At 36.8% G+C, this 10,537-nt stretch overlaps 2 protein-coding genes across 2 annotated transcripts; both read right to left on the bottom strand.

Moving 5' to 3' along the window:
- Positions 1 to 371: 371 nt before the first annotated feature.
- LOC140974949 (uncharacterized) lies at positions 372 to 920 on the bottom strand. Its single transcript, XM_073438440.1, has one exon. It carries the CDS (start codon positions 918 to 920, stop codon positions 372 to 374), a length of 549 nt encoding a protein of 182 aa, XP_073294541.1.
- Positions 921 to 6,915: 5,995 nt separating this feature from the next.
- Positions 6,916 to 8,253, bottom strand: LOC140975349 (metalloendoproteinase 2-MMP-like). Its single transcript, XM_073439013.1, has one exon. It carries the CDS (start codon positions 8,024 to 8,026, stop codon positions 6,938 to 6,940), a length of 1,089 nt encoding a protein of 362 aa, XP_073295114.1. The 5' UTR covers positions 8,027 to 8,253; the 3' UTR covers positions 6,916 to 6,937.
- Positions 8,254 to 10,537: the final 2,284 nt, after the last annotated feature.

Genomic DNA, 10,537 nt, shown 5'->3' on the forward strand with positions numbered 1-10,537 from the left:
TTAATACTAAGTAAATGTCTCCCACGGCCCTCGCAACAACTCTTGAACCATTTCCATCCTCAGGAAAGTCTTACAATTCCTTAATCTTTCACTTCTTGTCATCACCTACAAATCATTGCATAGATTAAATCCACATCTAGTATCTAATATCCAAGACATTGAATTAATTGAGATATTTACTTCAAAATAAAACATAATATTGCCAGAACTCTTCTACGCTAGATATTCCTTACAATTGTGCTTCTAATGTTCAGAATTCTTGTAGTGGAAGCAAACATCTTCTACTTTATCGGGCTTTGTGAGCCCTTTAAAAGTGTTTGGAGCTTTCTTCTTACTTGGTTTTTTTTTTTGGAAGGAGCAGAACGTTTCTTTCACTTTCTTTTTGAGTCTTTCTTCATCCCAAATGAAGAGCTTAATAGGAAAAACATATTGTCCCTTTTGATGGTGCCTTCATAGCCAGTAAGCAATTTGACCAGCTCTTCAAGGCTGCCCTCCAGCTTGTTAATATTGAATTTTATCACAAACCCATCAAACGACAACGGTAATGAAAATAGTAGAATGTTCTTGGACAATTCATTTGGAATAACAAGGTCCATGCCCACTAGTTTCTTGATGAGCCCAATCATCCTCACACCATGCCCATGGACTGAGGCCCCATCCCGTAGGCGTGACGTCATGAGCTCCTTGACAGTAACATTCCTTAGTGGATGTGTTTGTTTACCATGCAACTCTTGCAGGTGACCGTAAATGCCAGCAGCATTTACAACTTCCTGAAGCATCATTTGTAACTCATCTGACATAGAAGCCAATATATAGCTCTTAGCTTGCAAATCATGGTTTAACCATTTCTCAAGTTTAGCCAATTCCTCAGTAAGGGCATTGGTAGCAGCCGTTTTTTGGAGGCGCTTTTGTGAACACATATGCTATTTTCTCATAATTTAAAACAACTTATATATTCCTCAGCCAGTCTAGGTAATTTGGTCCGGTTAGCATGTTTTGATCGAGTATAACAGATAAATGATTTCGCCACGACATCGTAAATATACTGAAATGGAAACGGAACAAACGTTACTAACTATTTAAAATATTTTATAAGACATAAAATATAAACTTTTGTTTTTTTGAATTTTCTCCAACTATTTTGACATTTTTCACTATCCTCTGATGAAAACGGGAAATCCAATTTCTCTATTGAGTATGCAATGCCCAGTTGCTAAATTATGATCTCAATTATCTAAGAAAATCATTATTTCCCAAAGGTATAGTCTAATTGCAACACTTACATAGTTTTGTCTCATGTTTGATAAGGGTCTACTTATATAGTGCCGTTTATCTTTACGTGTTGAGCCTTATCCAAAATGATGGTTTTAATTTTGAAAAATTGTCTAATCATTAGTTTTAAAATCTTGTGTCATGTTTGTTAGTTTGTTCGTCGGATTCATGCAACTCTTGTTATTGTACTAATAATAACATACATATTAATTATTAATAATAAAACACATACTAATTATCTATAAATAATAAAGGATGGTCGATAATCAAGAGCTAATTGATCCATATGAACCATATATGGATCCATGTCCAAAACCTCGTTAAATGTAGGGTGCGAATGCAAGATTGCATAATCTTTCAATATTTTACATGTATTTGATCTTCAAAATTTTAAGAATTTGGGCCCATCATCTTCAAATGTTGATATCTCACTAAATCTAATATTTACATTAAATTTTCATGACACGTTGAGATGGAAATTTAAGGAGTGAGAAAGAAACATAAACAAGATCCACTTTAAATAATTATCAAATAATTAAAAATAAAATATGTAACTTATCCTAACATACACCTAGCAAATTAGTTATTAATTCTGATCATCATTTTCCATATAATATCAAATATTATATTAAAATCATAATATAAAATATTATCAAATCATATATCTTACAAATATATCGCTAACCACTATAATTAAAAATTATATCGGAAATTAAATACACATCTTTATTTAATTATTCAATTTATTAATAATTAAATTTATTGTAAAACTTATTTTACATAAATAATAAAAATAATATTATATTTATTTAATAAAATCTCATGATTTTATTAAAATTATTTTCAACGACAAAATTATCCAATTTTTATAAAATATCAATTTTAATTTATAATTGTTTTAAAATCATAAAATCGCACCTGGGCTTGAACCTTCCGTGTGTGTGTNATTATTATTTAATTAATAGATTTTAAATAAATAATTTTGTATTCATTACAATCCCGATCGAAGATCAAACTGCACCGATGTATCGAGGTTAAAAATCTTGTTCATATAATGAAAATCGAAAATTTCGAAGGACAAAATTTCCACCGATCCATTTTTTACAGCTGTCAGTTTTGTGAGCTCCTTCACTAAATTAGGCAGTTCCATTCTCCTCACTTTAATTTTCAATAAAGCAAACTTCCACAACTTCCGTTACATGGAATCCACTTATAAATTCTTTTATAAGCAATATGTTTGATCTCCATTAAATTACAGTCATCAAATTCAACTCCTTGAATTTGATTATCTCAACGGGAACACAAAATTTAATACTTGTATGACCCTCAATAGTTCATGGATACAGCTACCATGGGTTCATAACTTCATGTGATTTATAATAATATTTATTCTTATTCGGGTTTACCCTAATTAGCCTCATTCTTTTTATTAACCTCTTGATCAAGAATAGCAAAATTTAAGTCTGATTGTACCAATCGGATTATGGTAAGAGCATCTATTAGAATCATCTCATGATCCCCTGTGTATCATTGATAGTGCCTACAATAAATTTAAGTTCTATTATCGTACAATACTGTTCTTTTAATTCATATATCCTGATCGAATTCGCAATCATTGCTATATCGAGAGTTGCAAATGAATTAGATAACGATGTTATATATCTTTGAGTAATAACAGTGAAATGATATGTACAACTGAGGAAACACCTTTCCAAAATGCACATTGTCCTATTCTGGTAAAAGATTCCTTGCACTATTAACTAATTAGATCACAAAGGATATCTCAAACAGTGAATCCCGACACCAAACCTCGCCACTTGATGACCCTCAATGGAGTTGGTAAAAGAGTCAAATTGCAGTGAGCCTCCATGTTGTCTCGGACCAGAGGACTAATGATGTACAACCATAACTGTAGACCTTTCCTGAAACGTGCACTACTCGTTTTTCTTTAAAATGTACTAGAAATTTAAAGCATAAAATCATAAATGTCAACCAACCATAAGCTAACATTATTTAAAAAATAAATTTAATTTTAACATCCTCCCAAAACCTCTCAAAAGCATCATAAGTCATAAAATCTTTAAAGTGGATTAAATCTTAAACATAATTTTTATTTACGGAAAACTAGCAACTGTCCTCGGGTTGTGTGCACATTCAGTCCAGTTAGTTCAACCATTAAGTACTCCATCAATATCATGCTCACCTGCATCGATCACACCTAGTGAGTCAATTGGCTCAGCAAACCTTAATCATGATAGCAAGTAATATATATACATTCACATGCAACAGTGAAAATACTTTTAAGAAAATAGCTTTTCATATACATGCATAAACTTAAATGTTTTCCTTCATTCTCATGCAAAGTGAAAATACTTTTAAGAAAATAGCTTTTCATATACAGGTATAAACTTAAATGTTTTCCTTTCATCATATACTTTTTTTCTTTTTCATCATATACGTATACATTTTCATTTTTATTGAATTCAGATCATCAATTGTGACTTTCGTATTAGCAGTAGGTCGATGGATCCATCTACGTATTACTACGGTACCGTGCGACACTCTCACCCGTCAACTGAGCCTTAGCCTTACATATCATCGTAGCATCGTATTAGTCACAATCAATTCATCTCCTTCAACTTTTCATATTTTCATCACTTATAAAAATTCATGCACATATAAATCATTTTTCTTTTAAACCAAGCATGCAACATGTCTTTTAGCATTAACATTTCATCATAAAATTTCATAAACGTTTAAAATAATCATTTTAACATTTATTACAGCATTCAGGACATTTCCAGGACATCTAACATTTTTCAGATGTCAAATGACCATTTTGTCCATGAAACCCTAACTTTCTCAATTTATCCTTAGACCTTAAAACGACGACCCAAATCATTCCACACTTAACATGACAACTTAAAATACAACCACACATATTTCTTAGACATGAAATTTATCTTCTCGATTAATTTTCCAATTTGTTTTTTAAACTTATACGTACATCTCGGTTTTGACTCGTATTGACTCGAAACTTCACCAACTTTACCAAAATTAAACCAAAGTTTATTAACACCTAACTATACCATATACAACCCAAATCAAGCCAATTAGGACCCTCGATCATGCCTAGGTCAGCTACTGAATTTTCTTATCCTAATTTGAAAACCCTAGCCTCCTACCCATGCAACCTTCAGCCCCAACCCTTATCCACCAAGACCCGCCCCTATACCACCCTCCTAGGACCATGATCGTGCCCATAGAAAGCCGCTGACCCCAACCTAATAGCCCCAAGCATGCCCAGACCTTCACCCGTGACAAAAAGCCAAGCGCGCCTCTTCCTCTTGCGCGGTTCGTCCCTAGCCTTCATAACAGCCCTCATGCGATCAGCTTAGGACCTTGATTAGCCTATCTTAGGACCCTTGATCACGTCCCAAGTGCAGCACAAAGCCCTTTCTTCCCTAGCCACCATGACCGAAACCCTAGCCTTCGTAAAACCCCAATTTTCGTTCAAGCCATCAGCCCTTCACGTGCAGCCCTTATCTATGAATCTAGGGATCTTTAAACATGTGAAAAAATATCCCTTCAAGTACCTCTATCATGGTAGCCCCTTTGTGCATCATTAGCAAGAGTTTAAAAAAAAGAAAACTCTAGTTTTATGCATATTTAGCCATAAAAATGAAAATACACGTAGTGCATCAAGTTCTTCATGCAGAGATAATTAAATATACTTAATATGGTGTGAAAGCTGTTTGAAGGCAGATTAAGGCGTGTCTTGCATATATTACGCACGAAAATCAACTTGCGATGTGAGAGACGTTGGCGGCGAGACGAGGAAAGAAGCTTGTTAAATTTTTTCTTCAAACTTACTTGAATTCCTCTCAAAATTTTCGTGTGGTGTGTGCTGATGGGAGAGTCCTAGTTTTCTAGGTGATGGGGTGTGAGTTTGAAGGAAATAAAAGATTTGGAAGCCTTGATTATTTGATATAAAATACATGGTGCAAGTTTAGGCTCATTAACCTAGTATAATAGGTCCACTAAGTCTATTAGTTAATATTTAAAATATTTTGTTTAGGAAAGTTTGTGAAAATATTAGCCGAGTTCTCAAAATGTCCCTATTTTAATCGAAAATTGATTATCGGTTTAAAATACGACTCGGCGTATAAAAATACATCAAAACACCTCATTTTTCGAAAATATCAATAAAATACACCACACATTAAACAATTAAGAATAATTATTTAAAAAAATGTTTTCCCTCATATGGTCCCCGATCTCTGTTCCTCGATCGTGTCTCGAATAACCTTTAAAGCACAGTTTTATGCATTCTAACAAAAAACTACCTTTTTATACATGTAATCGTGTACACCATATATAATTAATTTATACAATTAAAACCATCTAGTTAGTCATTTTCTATTTTCCCTAGATTTTTTTCGCATTTTGGACTTTACATGTCCACTCGATAAGTGATAAAAACTTGGACCGTCCGAGGGAGGCTTGTTTAGTGTATCATCAAATTATCACTCATCTGTGTGAACAGACATCTCCATGTTCTTACCAATGAAACATGACGTTTACATCACAGATGATAGTTTCAAATTCAAACGACCTTTATCCTTATTTTAGGTGGCTGATTCAACTTAAAACATGTTTAGAATAAACAGTACACTTCCTAATGAGTTTCAAGATCTTACGTTGCGAGACAGACGTCATTATACCTTTTGTATATTTAAGGGTTTTATCTATGTAGCTTGAATGTGTATATAGATAAAATAATTTCTATAATTGGATAAAACTGTTAAATATATTAAAATAAAGATTATTTGTACATAGAGTCAATAAAATACAAACCACAAATTGGCTCGCTCGACAACTACTAAGAGTTTCAATTTAGACAGTGTGATAAGTCCTAACTGAAGCAGGCTCTTACAAGACATTGTAAAGCTCAAGTCTTTTAGTAGAAATTTTTCTAAGTGGAAGAAATGGTGACGTATGAGTTTTATCTTCAAACATCTTTAAAAATATCGTGTCATCTATTCACGCACTTCACATTTCTTCTCATTCAATTTTTCCAACCGTAGGTGTCAACCGCTTTTATATCTCTAGCCAAATCGGACCGTTTCCGCACTTATTATATTTTAAAGTGGTTCAGTAACACTAGTTCTTAATATCTTAAAAATTGTTAAGAACAATATACATTTCAAGAAATTTTTAAAGAGTTTATTCAATATCCTTTAAACTCTAACTCGATTCTAACAATATTATTTTTCACATAAATTAAAAAACATTGGAAAAGTAAAATTTAAAAATAAACTTTCTATATTTTTATTTAATTTATTCAATAAATAGTTACTCATTTCTAGTACACAGTTAATAAAATACATTAGTAAAAAATGCTACAAATATAGATACATCTAATCTAAGATAAATGGAAGAAAGAAGAAAAGAAAACCTATATAATCGGGAGTTGGAAGAAAGAAGAAGAGAAAACATGCCATTTTCTATATTTTAATCCTACTTGGAAAGTTGAACCCAATAAACGACGAAGAATTTTCAACAAAAAAATCCACATATGTACAAATATTAAAATAATTATTTTTAAAAGAAAAATAATAGTTATCTCCATAAAAAAATTAGTAAACAAAATATTTAAATCAAATTAAACAAATAATAAAAAGAATAGTCCAACAATAAATAGAAGAACCCAACGACCCGACAACGAATGACCCGAACTGGAATCCCTCTCCTGTCTAGGAACCAAAATAGGGCCCGACCCATTAAAATTCGGGTTCGCCCCATATAACACCTGGATACCCGTGATATCATCGTTTGCTAGCTCCACTCTCCTCACACCCGATGGGATTGTCGGGTACATTATTGCATCTTGGACGGAGCTGTGACCCAACCCGAGTAAATGCCCGATTTCGTGAACCGCCACTGATTCAAGATCCACCGCCGAAATCGGGGCCGCGTTGATGAAGTCGCCGTTGATCACCCAGTTCTCGTCGTTGTCCAGATGCATCCTCCCCACCGTCGGTGCGAACGCGTGCGCCAGCGTGCCCAGAACCCCGTCGAACGGCTCTCCGTCGCCGTGGTCGCCGCTGAAGAACCCGATCTTGATGTCCGCCTGCCGGAACGACGTTATCTGCGTGAAGGTCAGCGTGGTCACCTCCGACCACCGGTCGAACGAGCGTGAGAACAGGTTCTGCACGGTCATCGGGACCTGATTCTCCGGCAAGAACGCGTACGTGAGCTGGCTCTTGCTGGCCGGCCAGCGGGGCCTGTTTGGGAAGAACGAGTAATGGGCGACCGTGTGGATGGTAGAATTCGTGCTCGATGGTTTCCCGAAACGCATCGTTGAGGTCCCGTTGACCACATCGGGGTTGCCGCATCGGGGCTGCACGATGTGTTTCAAAGTCGGCGCGTCTATAACTCCGGTGGTGTCGAGGTTGAAGTTGAGCTGGTAGATTTTGACGGCGGACTCGAAGGGGTCGTCGAATTCGTCGGAGAAATCCGCGTAAGCAGAATTAAGGTACCCGAAATACTGGAAGTACTTCTTGAGCTTAGCTAACCCATCTACTTTCATCCCATGTCTGCAGCCCAGAAGCTTGTTAAACGCCTCCCAGCCTGTGGCATTGGGGATCAATGATGCCGGAATCGACGTGATATTGGGGAAGAAATGTGCCGAAATCGGAGCAGGATTCATGAAAAAGACCAGCAGAGAGATTATCAGGAACGGGAACTTCATCTTCCTTGCGAATTAGAGAGAATGAATGAAACTTTCTGCAATAAAAATCGAGTTGACTGAGTTTGCAAGATATATATCGTACTTGGTAACGGAGGCTTCGTGGTACGGAGTACAAAAGATCAATGGTGTTGATTTAATCGTGTGAAAGACAAGGCAGACCGAGTCTCTTTGAAAATTCAATATGTATTATTGAATGATTCCCCACACCATTTCCTTGTTCTCATAACGTTCACATTTTATTTCTTTCCTAACAATTTAATGTCCTTTGACAAAAATTTATAAATTTTTCAAAACTTTGTGTTTGAGTAGATGGATTTGACAAGAACTTTGGATTAACATTTTGCTTGGGCTAAAAATGATTAATGGAAAGCCCAAATTAATTGTCAAGCCCAATTAAATTATGGTCCGTCAAATGAGCGGCCTAATTTCTATCAAGACCAACCAACCACAAAACGCTGATGATGGAAAAGATCGTGGGGAGACATGAACAGATCGTGAGAGAGTAGTGGGAAAGTTCATGGGGGAGTGGAGAGAAACCGTATAGGCGTTGGGAAGAAAAAGGGGATATCGGGAAACACAAAGAAAGAACGGAACTCTACAGACAAATCTGCAAATACTCTCTGCAAAATTTTCAATATTCAAGCACTAGTTTTTTAAGCGTTCCAGTATATTTCTCGCATTCTAGGTCTTGTCCTTTTAGATTTCAGCAATTTTATGTGTTATATTTCATGTCTTGTAAATTCCTACTGTTTATTGAAAATATAAACGATGTCAGGGGTTTATTCTTCAAATTCCATTAGTTTTCTTCATTTTGGCGTTATATTAGTTTAGGAGATTAGAACCGACGATCGAATTTAGGATTCGCTTTCGTTTGATAGTTAGAAGTTAGATTTTTACTGTTTTTCACACAAATCGGTGCATCTTCGCACCTGGCACGCCCGCAATATCAAATATTGTGCAACCATATTTTTGGCACGCCCAGTGGGACCCACTATGCCGCCAAGAAGAAAAGAAAACGTCAACCAAGGGGATGGGGAGTCTCAACCAAGCCAGGAAGATGTTTACGCTCCACTGACAGAACAGTAGGCTGCTGAAGAGACGACTAGGGAGTTGGATTTGCATCCAAGTGATGTTCCAGAGATGTCTGCTCATATTTCAAACCGTTTGGTTGAAGAATTGACTGCGATGAAAATTGAAGAGATATCACAAGCACTGTCCAAGGCTGTGTCTGATTGCTTGAAGACGGTGTTGGGTAAACCGAACCAGTCAACCAACAAAGAGCAGAATGTAAGTGAAAAAGAAGGGAACCAAGGAAGCAACCAAGTCCATGAGTTTAATCAGGGAGTAGGAAACTCGAGGGCTGGCGATCCTCGCCGCTCAGAGTTTATTCTCCCAAAACAGCCAGAAAGAAGGTATACACCACCTCACAAGAGAGTAGAAACCTTAGGAGGAAGGGCTCAGCCATATCCACGTGCTCATGGAGTGGGGAGTTCAAAACAACCGATGGCTCAAGTCTACAGCGTGACAAATCCACTGTACCAACCGGGAGCTTATGATGACATATCACACATGAATTATCCAGGAGTAGATGGGGGTTTCCCAGGAGGTAATGTTGGTTTGAGTGCAGGGTTTCAAGCTCGGGGGGCAAATCGTTACCATCACCCATTCCCGGCTCGGAACATTCACATGGTTGATCCAGAAGTGGTGAGAGAGGCTGTTCAAGAGCTATATGGGCCGGCTTTGAGGCAGATAGACCGCCCAAAATTCCACAAGCCCTATCCAGAATACATAGACGTGAATAACCCGTACCCAAGGGGTTATAGAGTTCATGACTTCAGTCTATTCTCTGGGGAAGATGGTCAGTCCAGCATGGAACATATAGCCAGGTTTACCATCCAGTGCGGGGAGTTAGCCAACTTGGAGAATTTCAACAATTTAAAGTTGCGGCTATTCCCGAATTCTCTCACAGGGACTGCATTTGCAAGGTATGCTTCACTCCCCAGAAATTCAGTGATGAGTTGGCAAGAGATGGAAAGACAATTTCACATCCAATTCTATAGAACGGAGCCAGAAGTGTGTATTGCCGATTTGTCCAGAGTAACTTAAAAGAAAGGAGAATCTGTAGAGTCTTTTATCGACAGGTTCAAAAAGATGAAAAACAGGTGTAAGGTGTTCTTACCAGAGACCGAGTTCGTGAAGATGGCACAAAAAGGGCTGGATTTTGAATTAAGGAAGAAATTCCAGGGAATGGAGTTCAGGGATTTCTTTGAGCTAGCTGCCAAAGTGGCTGAAAACGAAGAACTATTGCGGGAAGAGTCGTACAAGAAGAAAACCGCTATGGAGTATTATTATCAGGAGGTGGAAGATGTGGTGGCATTGGCAGAGATTCGATCAGCTGGTTCTTGCATAGTTCCCCTTCTAAAAAAGAAGCCAGCAGAACCTGAAAAGAAGAACAGCTCCCAACTCCCCAAAGACATGCAGTATACATTTGATGTGTCAAAGACCGAAGAA

The sequence above is a fragment of the Primulina huaijiensis genome, chromosome 4 (assembly GCF_012295235.1).
Source record: "Primulina huaijiensis isolate GDHJ02 chromosome 4, ASM1229523v2, whole genome shotgun sequence".
Taxonomy (NCBI): domain Eukaryota; kingdom Viridiplantae; phylum Streptophyta; class Magnoliopsida; order Lamiales; family Gesneriaceae; genus Primulina; species Primulina huaijiensis.

What these genes read in the sequence shown, in the direction of transcription:
- LOC140974949 (XM_073438440.1), bottom strand. Translation starts at nt 920, where the DNA reads ATGTGTTCACAAAAGCGCCTCCAAAAAACGGCTGCTACCAATGCCCTT.
- LOC140975349 (XM_073439013.1), bottom strand. Translation starts at nt 8,026, where the DNA reads ATGAAGTTCCCGTTCCTGATAATCTCTCTGCTGGTCTTTTTCATGAAT.